The sequence below is a fragment of the Peromyscus maniculatus genome, chromosome 12 (assembly GCF_049852395.1).
Source record: "Peromyscus maniculatus bairdii isolate BWxNUB_F1_BW_parent chromosome 12, HU_Pman_BW_mat_3.1, whole genome shotgun sequence".
In the NCBI taxonomy this organism is placed as follows: Eukaryota; Metazoa; Chordata; class Mammalia; order Rodentia; family Cricetidae; genus Peromyscus; species Peromyscus maniculatus.
The window spans coordinates 20,496,964-20,517,101 of record NC_134863.1 but is presented as its reverse complement, the minus strand read 5'-3'; the positions used below and the strand labels follow the sequence as shown (position 1 = coordinate 20,517,101).

The window sequence follows — 20,138 nt, the reverse complement described above, 5'->3', positions numbered from 1 at the left end:
ACCAACAGCTTTGCTGTTCCAGACAATGCTGCACTGGGCATCTTGGGTCCATTACTTTCCCTTTTATGTGTTATTTCATCAGGGCACCCTTCCAACTGAGGAATTATTGATTAGAGGTAGAAACATCTTAATAATTCTTGATAGAATTTGTAACTTAGCCTTCCCCAAAGAGTTGTTCCAATTCAAGAGGTTATCAGCAGTCGGTGGCTCTCCTGGCCTCACTGCAGTTTTACTAGGCTTTTAATTTCTCTCTTTAATAAAAAAAAAGTTACACAGAAAAAAATAAACAGGCAACAGAAATGTGATTATTAGTGTCACTGCTGTGTGAAAACAAACAGAAAAAAAATGTGTTTATGAGTGCGCTCTTTCCAGCTACAAGCTGGACTAATATTCCAATCCTAATATGCTTCTGCTTTGCACACACGTGACCCTTGACACTGACTGTTTGTAAGTAACTCATGTAACATGTGAACTGGCATATTGATGCCATTTGGGTCTTATTAACCTATAATACACACGTAAGACCAGGAGTTATAGAGGCAGATGGAGCACAGGGAGAGGAAGAGATCTTGGAAATGTTTGTATGATTATGGAAATCGCATGTTTCTAAATTAAATCAGAGCCTTTCATCAACAATATCAAACTAGGGCTGTGTTACCCAGCCATGAGCACCTTCCCCTCCGTGAGCTGTGTGGCAGTGACAGGAACTCTCCAGCTCGTGCTCACGATACAGAGCATGCAAGCGGAAGCTGCCGTGGCTGAGCAAAGCAGCTCCATGACACACGTCTTGCTAGTTCTGCAGAAGACTGCACTGGAATTTTTCAGAGGTGAATGAGTTACCTGAGATCATGCAACCCATAATAAGCAGAGCAGTGACTCAAACCTACATCTTACTTCGTAAACTTATGACCTTTCTACTCTGTCTAAGGGTTGCTTTCAACAACTCTTATTATACTCTTTATCTACCACTGAGTTATTAAGAAAAACTAATAAAAAAAAGGTCATATGGAAGATGAATACTTTCCCAAAGAATTAAGCAAAGAGATTTGTTATGTGATGCATGATCTAAACTGACATAAAACCCAAGAGGTTCTGTCATTAAAAACACTCCATAAACACAGTAAAAAAAAAAATCTGTTGTGCTGATATTACAGCTCTGTGATTTGGACATGGGAACTTAAGAGTTGTTGGACAAAAAAAAATTCCCAGGTTAACTTAAAGCCATTATATAGTGCTTACACCATACAATTATCTCTGTGTTAGTGAATTTCCATTTCTGTGACAAAATACCAGAGATAAAGAAGCTTCAGGAAGAAAGACTGGTGTTGGTTCATGGTTTCAGAGGATTGGTCCATGGTTGGCTAGTTCCACTGCTTTTAAGTCTGTGACTGTGACAAAGCAGGAACATGGTAGAAAGTCAGTGTGAACCTGCTCATCTCATGGCATCCAGGAAAGTCAGAGAACTACTCCTCTCCCTCTTCCTCTCTCTCCACCATCATACACCATTCAATAGCACAATCTCTACTGACCCACATCCTCCAACCAGGCTCTGCTCCCCAACAGCCCTCTCGGCTAAGAACTCACCAATGCATTAATCAATTGATGAAGTTCATACATTTATGACCCAATTGTCTCTCAACAGTGCTCCAGAAAACAAAGTCGTCAGCACATGAGCATTTTCTGTAGGGTGACACTTTGTAATCCAACTGTAATAATTAGTGTCCCTCAGGCATTTCAAAGTACTCTAAAAGTTTGTTTTTCCGCAATGTATAAAACCATACTGTGAACCCTCATTGAAAAGGGTAGAGACTGAAATTTGGATTTAAATTACCAAGGCTATTTCCTCTTAAAACAAATCTCAAATTCATTTAATTAATGACAAATATTAGCCAACCTATTATTAAAGGTACAAATACCCCAGCATGTTATTCTAAGAATAAGTAACTGTAGACAGTACAACATTGTGTATAAAAGTTTTGTGGCTGGCTTGGTGATTATCGCATTTCTGTTTTGAGAACATGCAGTGGACCTTTCTTTATCAAAGGTGCTGGAATGTAAGGGTGAAGGCACTATGTAGACACCTTCTTTTTCTTTTCTTTTCTTCCTCCTTTTTTTGAGACAGGGTTTCTCTGTGTATCTCTGACTGTCTTGGAACTCCTTCTGTAGATCAGGCTGGCCTTGAACTCAGAGATCTGCTTGCCTCTGCCTCCCAGGTGCTTGGATTAAAGGTGCACCACCACCACCTGGAGACATCTCCATTTTCAATGAGTTTGTAGATGTTGTCATCAGCATTGGGGCCTTGCTGTCAGGTTGTGGAGAGCAATTTATAATTTTGGCAACAGCCTGGGTTGTTTATGGAGCCACATCGGGCCCTTTGGCCAACAACCCAATTAGATGTAATCCAATCTCACTACTGGAAGCTTCATTTGGTGACAGCAGATATCTAGTTTGGTCTTTGTCTCTCCAATATTTGACCATTTCATTTAGATTACCTCCATATATGTATATATTTTCATAAGTTTCCACTGTATTGGGTTTTCATACTACCCCTCAAATGACCCTTAATATTACCTGTCTCTGCCTGGGTTGCCTCCCACAAACTCTACTGCCTTCCCTCTCTCCACTCATTCCTCCCATTCCAGCTCCCCATCCATAGTTATCTATTCTATTGCCCTTTCGAGATCTGTTCCCTCTAGTCCAGCATTCCCTAACCTTCCTAATGTGACAACCCTTTACTACAGTTCCTCATGTTGTGGTGACCCCCAACCATAAAATTATTTCATTGTTACTTCATAACTGTAATTTTGCTACTATTATGAATTGTAATGTCGATATGTGATATGCAGGATATCTGATATATGACCCTTATGAAAGGGTCGTTTAACCCCCAAAGGGTTGTGGCCCACAAGTTGAAAACTACTGGTCTAGTCCCTTATTCTACAACCTATCCTCTGTGGATCTAATGGATTGTAGCTTGATTATCATTGACTTCACAGCTAATATCCTCATATAAGCGAATATATACCATATTTGTCTGAGTCTGGGATACCTCACTCAGGATGGTTTTTTTTCTAGTTTCATGTATTTGCCTGCAAATTTCATCATGTCCCTTTTTCCCTTAGTGGATGAGTAATACTCCGTTGTGTAAATGTATCATATTTTCTTTATCCATTCATTTGCTGAGGGACATCTAGGTTGTTTCTAATTCCTGGCTGTTACAAATACAGCAGTAATGACTATTGCTGAGCAAGTGTCTCTGGGATAGGATGATGCATCCTTTGGGTAAATGCCCAAGAGTGGTATAGCTTGATCTTGAGGTAGATTGAATTTACCATCTTCCTGAGGATCCACCACACTGATTTCCATAGTGGCTGAACAAGTTTGCACTCCCATCAGTAATAGAGGAGTATTCCCTTTGCTTACATCCTTGCCAGCATGAGCTGTCATTTGTATTTTTGATCTTAGCCATTCTGACATGTGTAAGATGAAGTCTCACATTAGTTTTGATGCATTTCCCCAGTGGCTAAGGATGCTGAACATTTCTTTAAGTGTTTCTCAGCTATTTGAGCTTTTCCTCTATTGAGAATTCTCTGTTTTGATCTATACCCAATTTTTAATTGTGTTATTTGTTTTCTTGATATCTATTTTCTTGAGTTCCTTATATGTTTTGGATATTAGCCCCCTACCAGATGTGTAGTGAAAATCTTTTCCCATTCTGTAGGCTGCTGCTTTGTCCTAATGATGGTGTCCTTTGCTATTCAGAAACTTCTCAGTTTCATGAGTAATGAACTAGTAACTGATTTGACTTAAGACCCACTCCACATGATGAAACCCATCCCAAACTGCTTGGGCAACCAAGAACCTGAGACTAGATATCCCAGGGATCTAGGATAAAATAAAACAATACTTGTCTAAAAAAAAAGAAGAAAAACTATAGTGATAAAATGACTCCTAATGATATTTTGCTATACTCATAGATCAGTGCCCTATCAGCCAACATCAGAAAAGCTTCTTCCTGTAGCAGATGGGAACAAATACAGAGACCCACAGCCAGACATTATGCAGAGAGTGAGAGATCTTGAAACACTCAGCCCTAAACTGGATGTCTCCATCTCATCCCTCCCCTCAGAGCTCTGGGAACCTTGTGGAAGAGGAGTCAGAAAAAGTGTAAGAGCCAGAGGGATGGAGGACACCAAGAAAACAAGACCCTCTAAATCAACATGAGCAAAGCTCCTATAAACTCACAGAGACTGAGGAAGCATGCACAGGGCCTGCACAGGTCTGCACCAGGTCCTCTGAGTGCATATTACAGCTTCTAGTTTAGTGCTTTTATGGGATTCCTGAGTGTGCAAATGAGTGAGTCTTTCATCTTGTGCCCTCTCTTGGGCTCTTTTACCTCTGTTGGTTTGTCTTTCCCAACTTTGATGTAATAGTTTTTGTTTTATCTTATAATATTTTATTTTCTTATATTTAAAAAGTGAATGAATGAAAACAGAATTAGTAGTGTAAAGGTTAACAACTGAAACATCACTTACTCCTTCTGGGAGAGGGAAAATCAGTTTTATCTAATAGGATGACAATGGGTCATTTCTCCAATAAAATGACATCAACCACACCAGGACAGGCCTCATGTTCAGTATTAGTTCACCAACATATAATAGACTCCAAGGGTTTTTGTGTGTGTGTGTGCTTTTATTGGTTACAGATTGGTGTTTTTGGGGGGAACTGGTGGTTTTATTTTGTTTCCTTAGTTTTATTGTTGTATTGGGTTTTCGTTTTTTTGAGGAAAGAACTTACAGCTGAATGGTTAGGGAGGGGAGAGGATTTGGAAGGACTTGAGAGAGGGGAAGAATATGATCAAAATATCCTTAAATTTAAAATTGTTTTAAATAATAAAAACATAATTTTAAAAAGAATAAGTGCAACTGACCCTTTAAAAACCTTTCATGTCTGCAGATAGCCCATCAATTTACATTTTGTTGGTTTAGAAAACATTTATTCATGCTTTCAATCACATTCAGTTAATATTATAAACAAATGTGAGCATAGAAAAAGGTGGATATCTGTGGGTCATGTCTGTCTCCATTGCTTTCTTTAATATTAACAATTTCTTTAATATATAAACAAAATAAATCTGCCTCAAAACATGAAGCATGTTATAAACACTTGAGGTGCCTCTTACAAATGCACAGAAGCAGGTAGATCTTTCCTTTCCCTTCCATCTAATGTTTAATTTCACTTGGCAGGGCAGTAGGAGGGCTTGTGTTTCTCTTTCCTTTTATTATATCAGCTGCCAGCTGCAGTCAACCTGATTCTACCAACTGCTGCCAGATTTCTCTCTCATCCAATAACTCTGTATCTAAAGCATGGATCCCTAGAATCAAAATGATGTTAATGTGACTACTGAAACATGGGATGCTCTATTTCTTATTCAGGAGGTGTTTGGCTACCATACCCAGACTCTACGGAGAGCCCTGTGCTTTGTCTCAGCCATCCTGACTCTTGGGGCCCTTCAGCTGATGTTCTATTGGAGGCCTGAGTGGTGGGTTTGGACCAGTTGCATCCCATGCCCTTTGCAAGAAGCAGACACAGTTTTGTTGAGGACAACAGTGAGTACTTTTCTGTTATCCATTTCAAATGCCATGATCATCACAGCAGGACAGATACTGCAGCTTCTCACGTACACATGGAAGCTATGAAGTTGGCATTATAGAATAATGATTACCAGAGCCTGAGAAGGAGAAGGAGAGAGAGGGGCGAAATGATTAGTAGGTACAAGGCTACAGTTGAATAGGGGACTACCTGCTAATATCCCATAGCATCATAGGATACTGTGGCTGAGAGCAAATTGTAAAAATAGCTAGTGGAGAGGGTTTTGAATGTTCCCAGCAAAAAGAAGCGGTAAATTTCTGAAGTGCTTAAGAGGCCAATTACCCTGGTTTCATCATTATATACTGTATAGTATACTTAAAATCCATTACATACCCCATTGCTGTGGGAGTGTCCCTGGGGAGACATGAATAATTGTCTATTCATTAACAACAGACCGAAGAAATGATTTCACCCCAGTTTAGCTAGTGAACCAGTATATTTATTGGAATTGTATTATATATTACACACACACACACACACACACACACACACACACACACACACACTACTTACAGGATTGTGGGTGACTCACAAGTACTGCAACACTGAAAAACCCACCCCATCTTAGAGCTCTTTGCTTTATCTGCAAACAACTGGGCAGGTTGGAAAGTCTTCTCTTTCTGGCAATTGTTAGTGCTTCTACAGCCAATGGGAGGGGCCTCCAGAATCTTGTAAATTTCAGGAACTTCTTCAGACTTGTGAGTTTTGTTTATTTCTTGAGCCTTAAAGGAGAAAATTTTTTTGTGGGGGAGTGGGGGTTTGATACAGGGTTTCTCTGTGTGGCTTTAGAGCCTCTCCTAGAATTCACTCTATAGACCAGGCTAGCCTCAAACTCACAGAGATCCACCTGCCTCTGCCTCCCTAGTGCTGGGATTAAAGGCGTGCGCCACCATTGTCTGGCTGGAGAGAATGTTTCAGTTCAGAGGAAATAGCTATACAAGACCCATCAATACATGCAAATACCTTATCTCAATTAAAGATTTAAATATGAATCTTAAAGAAAAAAGTACTATGATACTATGATCTTATTTTCACACATTGCATCTGTGGTCTAGCAATGACTAGTCAGTATTCCGGAGGGAAGATCTCATCTGTTCAAACAGTTTAGCTAGGCCAGAACAAGAAAAGCAAAGACTACTTTTACAAGCTGCATGTTATCTCTTGTCCTGCCCAGGGATGCTGCCACATCCTTCACTTCAGCTTGGGGGAGTCTCTGGTGTTTTAGGCTGATGATGGATGTTGCTCCTTGGCCATTGCCTGGGCAGTGGCTGTCATTGTTCCAACTCTCAGAGACCACACAATGTGGGAATGTTCAGTTTACAAAAATACATGCTTTGGTGTATACTAGATAATTTAAGCTTGTAGAAATCATTTCATGGTAGCTGGAGCCTGGTGTGGCGGTGCACACTTGTGGTCCCAGCACTTGGGGAGTTAAGGCAGGCTAGCCAAGAGGTTGTCGCCAGTCTAGAATTTACAGTGAATCCCTGTTTCAAAATAAATAAACAAATAAAGTAAAAAAGAAATACAATCATCTTGGAAAATCTCTAGACATAATGCTTTCCTACAAAGCTTTCCCCACCCCGACCCCCATGTCCAGTATTTCTCAAACTTCAGTGCATATCAGAAGCCTCTGGAAGGCTTATTGGAACAGACTGTTGACTCTACTAACTGCATTTCTGATTCTGCCAAATCTAGAAAGGTCCTAAGAATCTGCATTCTGACTGAGGTCTGAGATTTTTTTTCCCCTCTGTTTGTTGACTTTTCAAGGACGAATTTCGAAGGTACATGAGGAAAAAAGTCTTCTGCCTCCACTTATCCACACTAAAGTTCCCTCTAAGCAAGAACCCAGCGGAACCTCTGGTGGCAGACCGCCATTCGGTCATAAACCAAGCTGTAATGAAGCCAGAATTAAAAGTAAGAGACCTTACGTGGTGTGGGATCTTACGGCATGTTGGTGGAGACAAAATAGAGCGTGTGTCTGTCGGTTAGAGCCCTGACTATCACATGCTTCGGCTGGAATGATAGCCAGGTGCGAGACCCACATGGGGACAGTTGACCAAGTCCCCATTTGACGAGCTTTCCCCTGTGAATGACACCCGCTCCTTCCCGCTTGTGGTTGCAGCTGCAATGCATCCAAGTGCAGAAAATCAGGTACGTGTGGGATTTCTTGGAGAAGCGGTTTCAGAAAGTTGGGTAAGTACAGCCTTTTCTCGCCACTACCTGGGGACACGGCTGAAGAAGACTGGCTCACTGGCACTGGAAACTGATGTGTGGTTCCTATACCAACCACGTCCTAGGTTGCTGGAAGACAGTAACTCCTGCTTCGACATCCACCATACATTCGGACTGGGTCTGACCAGTGAAGAACAGGAGGTCAGGTACATTCGCGATGCTTACTGAGGGTAACTCTGCTGACGTGAAGTATCAAACGGACCCTCACTGGCGTGCTGCTGGCACACGGCTTTGATGGCATTTCTTGGCATCAGAAAGACATTGTAAATTCTCTTCTTAGGCAAACTTATTAAAAAGACACCAAAAGAGCATAACAAATCAAGTAAAATCCAGCCCTTTATCTCAGGCTTGTAGAATAGGCTTTATAATAATCTTGAGTCATTTCATAACCATTGGCTTCTTAATCCCCCCAAATTGACGGAGAACCAGAAAGACACTGTTCAGATCGCGCTTTACTGTGAACAAGCAGCTGTGGAGATAACCATTTTATTGTTGTTGACTTGGCTGTGTTATCCGGTGTTGTGTATATGGTACCTAGAATAGTCCTGGACTCATGAGAAGGGCTCCAGCAGGCCTGGCCATGGCAAGCATGGCGCTGGCAGGCCTTGCCCTTCCCCCTCCCCTCTCCCTTGTAAACCATGGATTGCATCCTTAAAGCTAGCCATCACGCTCTAGTCCCTTATTTGGACACTTTCCTATGCCAGACTCATTCCTAAGGCTGGTCACAAAGGTCCAGCTATCAAAGTATTGAGGTCCAGCAATCAAACACCCTCACTGGTTCACCTAATTAATATACTCAATCAAAACATACCACCGCATCCTAGCCCATTTTAACCCAGACCTCCCCGTTTTTCTTCCTCCTCTTAAAAATCGCACCTGCAAGGTCATTTGCTGCTGTTTTCTGCCTGAGTTAGAAAGCACTCACTTTCATTTTTCTTCCCCACTTAATAGAGAATCTCTGTGAAAACACGCATTTAGGTAACAGTTTGTGCCTAATCCAGGGCCTGAGGGGGAACATCCTGGAGTGTGTGGTTCCCTTCCTTACTGAAAGGACCTCAGAGTTGTTGGTGCAAGACACCCCAAGATCAAGTTCTCAGCACAAAGATTTGCACCCGAGGGACAGAGGACCACCTCTGGAGAGAGAGGAGAAACACATGGCACATAGGAAAATGGCTGTTTATAAAGGGAAGGGGGGAAACTTCATGTTAGAATGAGGTGTTTAATTTTGTTTGGGCATGTTAATTAGGGAAGCCAAAAGGGGGCTTTTGATTGCTGGACTTCAATACTTTAATAGCTGGACCTTGGTGGTCAGGCTAAGAGGAAGAAGTGGCCAAATAATGGAATAGACCTTGGTGGCTAGCTTTGGGAAAGTCAGCAAGGCAGAGGGAATGGGGGAAGGGCAAGGCCTGGCAGAGCCATGGTTGTCAGGTTTGGGCCAGCTAGAGGAGCTCAACAGGTGTTTCGCAGAAGAAACAAATAAATGATGGTATTCCCTGATTTATTATTATCTGTGTGTCTCTGATACGCCAGGTACTTTGCAAGGGACCAGTGATCTAAAGAGAAAGACATAGTCGTTGATGGGCGTGGGGTGTGGATGGATCATGAGGCTAGTGTCTGTAGGCTGCCAGAGATGAGGAGGAGATGTTCACTTAATGTTCCCTGCCAGGGGGAAAAGTCCCTGTTTCCCTCAGCTCCTGTTTGAAATGGCCGATCCTGGCGAGCCCCAAAGGAAACAGCTGAGCCCTTCCGATAATCTCCACAATCCCTTTAGTTTCTCAGCCACTTTTAGGGATATTATTTGCCAGACTTCACTGTGATCCACCAGAAGCATCAACTGTCACACTAAGAAGAAACATGTATTGTTTGAATGACTGCTTCTGGGCTCTACTCCCACAGCTCTCCGAGTTCTGTGGGAGGGACACAGTACATTCGAGACAAAGAACTCTGGGATTCTAGCAAGTGCCTCACGCTACCTCTTCATGACATTTTAAATACTCATTTATTTTACGTGCATGCGTGTGGTAACATAAGCGCTACAAAGCGTGTGTTCGGAAGACACTTTGCAGGAGGGAGTTCTCTGTCCTACCACGTGAGCCGCAGGAATCAGGCTCAGGTTAGCGGGTTTGGCAGCACGGAGCCTTTACTCACTGAGCCATCCTGCTGGTTTGCCCACCACCAGAACACTTATACAAAGTCTAAGAATCATGAAGTGCTGGTTTCCGTTTTTCCTTTGTGGAAATACCACGAGAAACGAAGCAGGCAACTGCACCAGACAATACTGCAAAATGTCTTAGAAGTGCTATCGTTATATAAGATTTCAGATGAATGTTTAATACGCTGAGATACGAAACTTTTCAAAGTCATTAAAATGAAACTTAGTAATACTTAGCGCGGAATGTTTAGAGGATTGATCTAGAGCATTTTAGAGATCTTAATGATAGATGTAGAGACATTCTGCACAAGAAACCATTTCCACAAGAAAGATTCCCCATTGGGGTAGCTAGCTCACATTTGTCCTTATTTATCAAATGCCAAGCTTTAATAAACATCATACATAATTAAATTTAAATGTGGTCCATACAATAAAGAACTTGACAATCTAATAAGCAAGACAGAGTACGGTATCCCAAACATGAAGAATTGAGAAATAATCTCATAAGCAGAGGCATATTTTATCTTGTGGGCATGCCAGAGTGAAGGACAAAGAGAGTCGGTGGATGTGGCACATCCCCCCCCCCTGCATTCCTTAGAGTAAGCTGGGGGCCTTTCCAGAGAAATTAAAAGTGACTGATTGATTGGACGGCATGCAAATTCAATAACTGAAGCTGAGCTCGCTTTCTCTGAAACACAAGAGCTCACTGCAAGAGAAGCAGCAAGGAGGGAGGGCGGAAACCTGACAGGAGGACAGGCCACGGCATCTAAATGCACACTTCTCTGTGGGGCTCCTAGCAGCCTGGCAACGAGCGGATGAAGGATGTTCGTAATTCTCACTTTTCAGCAGCAAAAGCTTATCAGACCACCAGGAGAGTTGATTTTACCCAGGAGAAAAAGTGCCAGAAGGCATCAAAAATGTACAAGTAAATGGACTTAGGAACTGGCTCGCTCCAATCCCCACTTCTCAGGAGCGGGACTCAGCGTTGCATCATCGTAGCCATCCTGAACAGGTTCACGGACAGCTGAGTGATTCATTTCACAAGAATGGGGTCCTATGAAAACACCACATCTACCTGATCCACGCTAGTCTTTCTTCCTAGGACAGGCTTTGGGTACTCCTTCACCTTCACCCATCCGGCTCCTGACTCTTTGTTTAGGCTCTGGAAAACAGAAAAGTAACCGCCTGGCAGGAAACTCCAGACAGTCACCTCACTGGTGACTGAGGAAGAGATAAGAACGTTGACAGCCAGTGTTTGCCAGTCTGTAAGTGGGAATATTTATTCCACAGCCAGTTTGTGTCATCAATGTGGCATCACCAAAGAAGCTGGGAGGAGCCTCTCCCAGTTGATTCTGTGGTTCTTCAGGGCCGAACTCAACTAACCTGTCCTACCCTTCTGAGGAAAAGCATGCATGCTTGCTGGGGACCCCAAAAAGGAATGTGAGGGATGAGCAGCTAAAGAGTTATATTTGACACCAATGCAAGCTTCACCTAGCAGAAGCCATTTCATGAAAAGATGGGCAACAGACAGGAAAGAAAGATGGAAAGCCAATGGATGAGGAGAGAAAAGAGAAGTTGGAACTAACATGCGACTTTACTGTGGTACACTTCAGGTCTTGATGGGAGCAAAACTTGAAAGAGAAATAACAGTTACTCTTATGCCTTTGAAAGTTGCACTCTGAGAGAATGGTCCAATCACACACACTCAGCCTCCTCCTCCTCTTTCTGGAAATGAGCAAGTAATGGCTTGTTGGAGGATGGGAGAGAAGCCTTAATTCCTCTAGAAGCTAAAAACATAATCTCAATTCCTAATATTCAACTAGGAGTTAGTAGGTTATCTTAAAATACTACTTATATTTCATTTAAAATACAAGTTGATAAAAATCAAGTAAATTGAGATCAATGGTCTCTTTTTAATAAGTTGGAATTTTCAGGCCCACAGTTTTGAGAGCGTGGGTCTGTTGGAAGTATAAAACCAAATAAATCCAGTGCTCATCTTAGAGCAAAACCCTGTGAAGACAGCAATTAGTGTAGGTCCTGAGCCTTGCAGGTGAAATAATGGAGATGATGCCTAGATTTCCATGTACCTTCACCACAACTCCTTATACCCTTTCTGGTTCTTTCCCATCTGGGCCTTTGTACATGGAATGCTGTTCATACATGGGATGCTCAGGCATGCTCCATCAGCAGAGACTCCTGGGAGCACCTCACTAGCTCATACTGAGAGCCAAAATCCTGTATCAATAGACTTTTCCCGACTATATGGAAGCTTGTAATTTAGAAACCGAAGCACATTTCATTAGGAAATGAAAGAAATGGACAGACAACAGATGAGGACCAGGATGAAAAACTAAACAACTGTTATTACACATCATTTAGAGACATGTAGTTTCTTTATATCACTGTTTCATTAACAAGCAGGGAGATTTCTTCCAGGAAACAATCTCTCAAAACATACCTGTAGTGTTTTGTAATGGGGAATTTCTAGGACCAACCCATTTATTGTACTATAGAATTATATCCAAATCCCAGGCTCAGGGTATCATAGCCTGTGCATCTTAGATCCCCCTCCCTTTGTAAAGCAGGAGTTTCAAGGGAGTGAGTAACTGGCCAGTAGACTTTTCCTTTCCTATAGAAGTGAGTCACGATGGAATCTTCTGCTTGGCCTCGACTCCTTGGGAAACTGTAGGAATCTCTCCCGCCAGAGACACTGAATGGAAAGAGTGGGCAAAGCTGAGCACTGCCATAAAGTTTGAGAAGTGAACCAGTGACTGTAGCTCATTCCTACTTCCTTGATAAGGACCCCGACTCCGGTCTACAGGGCTCCGGAACCTCACACAAGCTCTCTAGCAATTCTTTTTGAGAGATATATTGATGTTTTCATTTGAATCAGTAAAGGAAAAAAAACCAAGCTAATTGAAAGGGGGAATGGATTATCTCTCAAAGGAAAATACTCCTAACCATCCACACTTGGCATTTCAGAATTATACATTCCACAAGATCTGAATATCCCAGAACTGGAGGAAATCCCTTGTGAACCCAGAAGCATAAACCACAGAGAGCATGAAATTCCCTTCCAGAGTTCTCAGCTGTGGACTTGGTCAAGACCCATCCTCTGAGAAGGGGCTGTCTGTCATCACAGCAGCCTCTTCCCTAATGGATAGTGACAGATGGATGTTAGGCAAAACTACTTAGCTGTGTTTGGCCTACACTGTTTGGTGAGGCCACACAGAATGATCTCAGCCTCTCTTCTCTGCCACCTCATCAGATCTTTAGTGGTGGAATAGAACTTTGACCTTTCCCTGTGTGACTTGGCATCAAGTCTAATCTTCTGGTTGCTCCACCATTGGTCAACATTCACGAGAATTCTCTGTGGCTAGCTGTGAGATTGATATGGGTACACAGTCTCTAAACACCCTAGAATTTCTCTTGGCAAAGGACAGTAGACCTGACAAAGTGGTGAAGAACAGGCTGGCTGGTATTTTATCACGACCCAGATGAGTCCCAAAGCGTCAATCACAGGCAAGGCTTGATCCTCACCATCCCATCCTTCCTTGCTCCAGGACTGGAGCTTCCCTCAATGGCAATTTCAGGAGCAAGTTCACCAGACAGAGAAACCAAGGCTGTCGGACCCTCAGCTGCGTTCTCAATTGGGTTTCTGTAGTCTCAGTATATCTTTAGCTGTGCATTGAGGTTTTGAACCTTGTCCAGGGAGAAAGTATTCTAGACATGGGTCCCCATGATTTTCATTAACTCCAACATTTTTGGGAACATACTCTCTATGTCTAGCCCCAGATCCTAGAAAAAACCAGATCTGAAAAGCTCTCCTTCTGCCTTTAAAAACAGTTGAAGCGATTTGAGGAGGAAAACATGTAAATATAAGTTTTAATTTAATGAGGTAAAGTGATGTTACTTAAAAAAAGTGTTGCTGAAGGAGAGAAAAAAAGTATTTAAATGTATCAGACAGTCATATTTCAAAGACAGCTGCCATTAATCTGGGATTTGCCATGTCCTAGGCACACTTGCGACAACTGCTTTGCATATTTGTCCTACTAAGATATTGATCACAGTTTTATTAGACATAGTTTATCAAGTTCATTTTTTTTTTCAGATGAGGGAACCAAGGTTTTCTTCCCACCTCCAATTTGGCTATCCATTCATTTAAACAGATGATTCTTGACTGTGTTGTATACGTTAGGCTCTATTTTTAGCTCTGTGGGATTTACTAGTGTCCTGCAAAAGGTTACATTATAATGGTGGAAACAGCCAGTTAACACATTGGAAAAATAAGGTATGGGCGGTGGAGGTATCTCAGTTGGTGAAGCGCTTGCCTCAGAGGCGTGAGGACTGGGGTGTGATCTCTAGAATCCACGTGAAAGGAGTTACCATGGCTGGTGGTGCTTACTTGTAATGCCAGTGCTGGGAGGTGTTAGAGGCGTGAACTGAGGACTACTAGTCAGCCAGCTTAGTCCACATGGTGTGTTCCATGAGAGATCTTGTCTGACAAAACAGGTGGACAGCCTCCGAGGAAAGACACTAAGAGCTTTCCTATGGCTTCCCCTTACACAAGTGGACATGGACATGCACCAGCCCACACATGTACGCATGAACACACATACATACAAATAAGGTCTATGCTTAGACAGTCATAAAGTAGGTTAAGGAAAATTAGGTAGGGTTCTCCCCTGCCCCCCAGTGATAAGGAGCAAACCCCAGGTCTTGCATATGCTAAGCAAATGCTCTACCATGACACCATACCCCCTGGCCCAGGGGAGGGACTGTTTTAAATGGGATTGTTATGGAAGGTCTCAAGAAGGAATTACTTTTTAGAAGCCTGTATGGAACAAGGCAGTGAGCCATGCAAAGATGCGAGGAAACTGATCTAGGAAGAAGGAATAACAAGGGCAGAAGCTTGCCGAGTGTGGAGCTGGGTGTGCTCACTTGCACAGTTCCAAGCCACTGGGCTTGGTTGTCAGGTTTGGCTTGACCAAAGGTTGAGTAGCATTTACAAAGGGAAGACTGTGGGGCGAGCATACTATGTGGGGGGTGAGAACTGGGGTGGGGGAAGAGGTAGACGGTCCAAGCCTTGGGTCCTGAGGGGTTCTGACAATTGGCCAATAACATTATTGTCACAGACTCAACCTGGCTTGAGTTCAAGTCTTTTGAGGTTCCAGAATGAGATCTAGGGTTCATGAATTCACACAGCAGTGTATCTCCTCTTCCTCTCTGCCTCTTCATCCCCTGAGCCTCACGTCCCCCCACATTACAGAGTTAGAAGACCTTAATGTAAGCCATCCCTGTCTGTGGCACTGAATAACTAAAGTTGGTGTAACATGCTTTGAAAGTCAGGTCAACTTGAGCTCAGTCAGCTCTGTGTTATAGGACAGCAAGACCAAAGCCCCCCCCCCCCCCCCCCCCCCGCCCCCCATGCAGGCTCTCCCTGTTGATAGTTGTAGAAGGGGAGTTGTGAAGTGATGTCATGGAGGCCATGATTGGGAGTAGCCTTCTTTGCTGGCTCTAAGAACTTGAGACAGTTACTTAATTTGCTCGAACTTCAGTTTTCTTTATAAACAGTGATCATACACCATGTTTGTTAATATGACACTTAAATGTTCCATAGGTATAATTAATATTAGCTGTGTGACCCTTGGGCTAAAGGTCCACAGCGAACAACTTTTCTTATTGGTAAGATTCACCCTTCAGAACTCTATAGAATGCTGTAAGGATCAAGTGAATCTTTTGCAAAAACTTTAAAAATTATAAAACACAACCCAAACCTGAGGGCTTCTCTTTTTGGTGGACATGTGTTTTGTACCTTGTGTGGAAAGCAGACACCCGCAAGTGACAATCATAGAGCATCTTCCTGGGAATTTGTTATTTTTCTGGCTCACTGAATGCATTCACATATGAGGGACCTCCTCTGGAAGATGCCAGGGTAAGACAGACACCATCATTGATGTCTCTGGGTAAATTGAATGCCTGATAAATCTAGGAATATCTTCAGACCTGTGTCTTTTTAGCTGCTCTTAGGATGCAATCAAATTGTTTTTTTTAAATGTCTCTAATTTATTTTGACTAACTGAGTTGTATTAAAGACAGTTTAAAGCAGGAAAAACCAACTTTGTTCATCATGTAGCAACTCTTGTCTTAAGAATGTATTCATGGCTTAGGATGACATCAGGCTACAGTGGTTATTAAGGCACAAGATGCATAAAGGACAGAGAGGTGGGGGGCTTGTGGTCAGCTTGCCTTGCTCGCTTGTCCCTGGGCTTCCAGGCTGACACTAACAGATGGTCAATCTCCCACAGAAGGTTAGTGTGTGGGCCCAACGCTATCGAGGTGGAGATCCAGCCTGTATGGAAGCTGCTGGTTAAACAGGTAACTAGATCAATTTCTTCTTTTTGGAAAAGAGAATCTGCCTCTGAGTTTCTTGACCTCAAAGGGATTGGAAATAACACTTGCATTCCTCGGAATGGGAATGCTATCTGTGTTTCATGAGGCTGCTGCCTGACACAACGCTAGCCTGTACTTTTTCTGTTTATTAATGCTTCTTTTCGGCTTTATTTAATCTCAGCAAACACACACACACACACACACACACACACACACACACACACACACACACACACACAATCAGAATTTCTGACTGATCCTTTTCAATTACTATCTATCTATCTAATCTATCTATCTATCTATCTATCTATCTATCTATCTATCTATCTATCTATCTATCATCTGTCTGTCTATGTGATGGGGACATAGTCATGTGTGTGTGCATATATGCACGTGCCGGTCAGAGAACAGCTCACAGGAGTCAGCTCTCCCTTTCCACCAAGTCAGTCTCAGGGATCAACCCCAGGTGATCAGGTTTGGCAGCTTCGCCTGCTAAACCTCCCCACTGGCCCAACACCCCCTTTTTAAGGTTTAAATACACTTCTTGGTGAGAGCCAGATTCCTGTTTTATAATATCCCGTTTCCTTGGTTGTCTAAAGTTTCTGTTCTGTTCTGTAGTCGTGTGGCACCATAATCTGCTCAGGGTACTACAACACAATCACCTAGACTGGACAGAAATCCAGGTCTGAGGGCTGTATACTCAGACCCCGCTGAGGGCTCTTGCTGACCTGTGGACCATCAGCCTTTCCGTGTGTCTTCTCATGAAGGAGGTCTGATCTCTGCCTCTCAGGACCTATGTAACCCAAATTATCTCTCAAAGCCCCACTTCCAAATACCACCACACTGGGGGGCAGCACTTCAACGAGGGCATTCTTTTGGAGAGGCCATAAGCATTCAGTCTAACCACAGAGTCACAGGATGTATCCATGATGCCACGATTTTGAAATTTATCATTTTAGTCCTTTACATATTAATTTACCATTTCTGTCTTCTTAAGTGTGACTTTTTATTAGTTTTTTTAAAAATAATACTGTGTGTTTTGACATGTTTGTTAGTACTTTCGTGTAAGTCAACCTTGAGTGGGAAAATTTCTCCCTTTCACTCTCTGAGCTTGCTGTCCCTCCTTGATGGCTTTGTATCTGCCTCCATCTGGTCCCCAGTGTTTTATTGGGTCAGAGCCAAGCCCATATTGGAGGCAACAGTGTGCATCCCTTAGTGACTTAGGCGCTTTGGTCTGTGTGGGGCTTGGTGCAGGTCATGGATGTGCCACAGACTCTGTTCTATCCCACCCCACCCTCAGCTGGCTTTGTTTTCAGCTCCACGCTGGAGCAGGAAGCATTGTGGTACCTCTACTTCTCACCACAGCCCTGGTTTCAGTGCCCTGTCTCTTCTGGGAGATGTTTCTGTCCTTACTTCCTCTAGCATCGGGCTCCTACCTTGTGCTATCTTTATCTCTGATCCAGGCTGCTGCTCTGTGGCTCCACATGATGCTCCACAATTTAAATCTATTTAAATATGATTATATGTATCTGTGTTTACACATGATGTGTGATGTGGGAATAGGCACATGGGATACCAAGGCTCGTATGTGTGGAGTCAGAGGACAACTTCTAGTCCACTCTGTCCTCCCACCTTCATGTGAATTTCAGGGATTGAACTCAGGTCCCCCAGGCTTCACCCATTGAGCCATCCTGCCAGCCAAGCATATTTTTAGTCTCTTTCTAACCCTTGAAAATGGTCATTTTTGTTTCAGAGAATGGCCATATCTGTCTAATATCAAATATTATCACCATTGTTCTATTTCTGGAGCAAACATCAGGCTGTTATTATTTCAGCATTAGTGTTTAGAGTAGTGTTGTATTCCCAGCAAAAGGGAGTGGATGCATAGCATTCTCGTGTGTTTATTTCCAGCCCGCATGGCCACAGCCTCCCCAGCTATGGAGAGGCTGGCTGCCTTATGAACCGCTCCCAAAATGCATTTGAAAACTGTTAAGTACTTTCCAAAGTATCAGTTTGATCCTTTTCAAAGGTGTCTGTATTTCTTAGCACATATCAACCAGAACCTTAGTAAATTAAAGGGGTGGGATGGGGTGGGGCAAATTACTTCACATTTAATTTGAAAGGATATTGAATAAGGGGATTAAATTAATTATGCTGCTGCTGTTTTTTTTTCAGAAGAAATATTTGAGCAATTTTGTACTGTATTTCTATAAATTCAGAATCGTGTTATCATTAGTACATAATCTATAATTAGAGCATTCTGTGCCAAGTGAACTCAAGAGCTATAATTTGTAAGTAAAGCAATTGAGATGGGGATAATAAGAAACAAAAGCCTTTTAAATTTATAAATAATATCCACAAGGCTTGAGAAACCCTTAATGTGTAACTTTATTAACTTATTAAGCAGCTACCAGTTCATTGTTAGGAGCAAAGTGGAATTTTATTCAGTGTGTGAGATAATTACAGACAGTAGCAGCTGGAAAGAGTAACCCTGGTTTTAGCCAGTATTTTGTCTGATTTATAAGGATGATAAAGGGCCCTTCCTCAGGAAGGGAATCCACTTCCTCTTAGTGGGCTCTCTCATTCTTGCTGCCTGTCTGCATTGTGGAACCTTCCTTTACTTCCTTCCTAAGACTTGTTCTCTCTGTTGTAATCGTTGTGTTTATTTATTTGGGGGTACTGAGGTTGATCCAGGGCCTTGGGTATGCTAGAGACATGTTCTACAACTCAGCTCCATCCCAGCCCTCTGCTGTAGCCATTCATAGGAACCAGTAAGACCAAAGCGGGAAATGTGTGTGTGTGTGGAGGGGGGGGGGATAAAAGAGCTGGAGGTGTTATGGAGACACGTGTGCCTGCTGTGGCTGATCAGCTTTGGCGCTGGTGACACCGTCCTCCGCGGTGTTTGCTAAATCCTTGGGAAAGCCACTGAAAAGAAGAGTATGGGTTCAGGACCCCCAAAGCCAAGTTCTCAGCATAAGGGAGATTTGTTTGCCCTAGAGGGACAGAGGGCAGGGATAAGGGACAAAGACAAGAGACAGAGGACAAGAGAGAAGAGAAAGGGTGCAAGGGAGAGAGAGAAAGGGTATTTGCCCTGAAGGGACAAAGAATGGTCTCTGGATAGAGAAGAGCAGACAGTGATCCATAGGCAAATGATGGTTCATAAAAGTACAAGGAGAAACCGTGCGTTAGAATGAGGTGTTTAATTTTAATTGGGCATGTTTATTAGGTGAGCCAAAGGGGACTTTTGATTGCCGAACTTCAATACTTTGATAGCTGGACCTTGGTGTCAGCCTCAAGAGGAGGAAGTGGCCAAATAAGGGAACAGACTTTGGTGGCTGACTTTAGGAATGTATTCTAATTGGTTTTTCTAGCCAGGCAGAGGGAGTTGGGGAGAAGGTCAAGGCCTGCTAGGGCCATGCTCACTATGCTTCAGCAGGTCCGAGTCCCTTCAGTCACTGCTGCTCAGGGTCCTTCTGGGCTCAAGGGGAGGAGGACACTGATTCTACTGCCTCTAAAAAGATCTTCCTACGACCCATGACAGAAAGAATATGCTACATTAAAATAGCCTGGACAAAAGAAGAATCTTCCATTTTCATAGCACAATTAATCTAAGTCTGTAGCATGAGAAAACGTGAAAGATAAACCTATGATTTTTAAGATGAGACTGAATTATGCTTTTCCTCCATTATGGGGTTGTGTGACACTATTC

The 20,138-nt window shown here is 42.8% G+C and overlaps 1 protein-coding gene across 4 annotated transcripts in view; it reads left to right on the top strand.

Annotated features, from left to right (window-relative positions):
• The window catches only part of Atp13a5 (ATPase 13A5), a 128,009-nt gene that overhangs the window by 17,520 nt on the left and 90,351 nt on the right, over positions 1-20,138 (top strand). The window contains exons 3-7 of one of the 4 annotated variants that reach the window (XM_042259124.2): positions 5,436-5,609; positions 7,420-7,566; positions 7,775-7,845; positions 7,950-8,030; positions 16,345-16,414. In XM_042259124.2, the coding sequence (XP_042115058.1) occupies positions 5,436-5,609; positions 7,420-7,566; positions 7,775-7,845; positions 7,950-8,030; positions 16,345-16,414 (543 nt within the window). The remainder of the gene's footprint in view (positions 1-5,435; positions 5,610-7,419; positions 7,567-7,774; positions 7,846-7,949; positions 8,031-16,344; positions 16,415-20,138) is intronic. The other 3 variants (XM_015993296.3, XM_076548668.1, XM_076548666.1) reach the window with 3 other exon arrangements.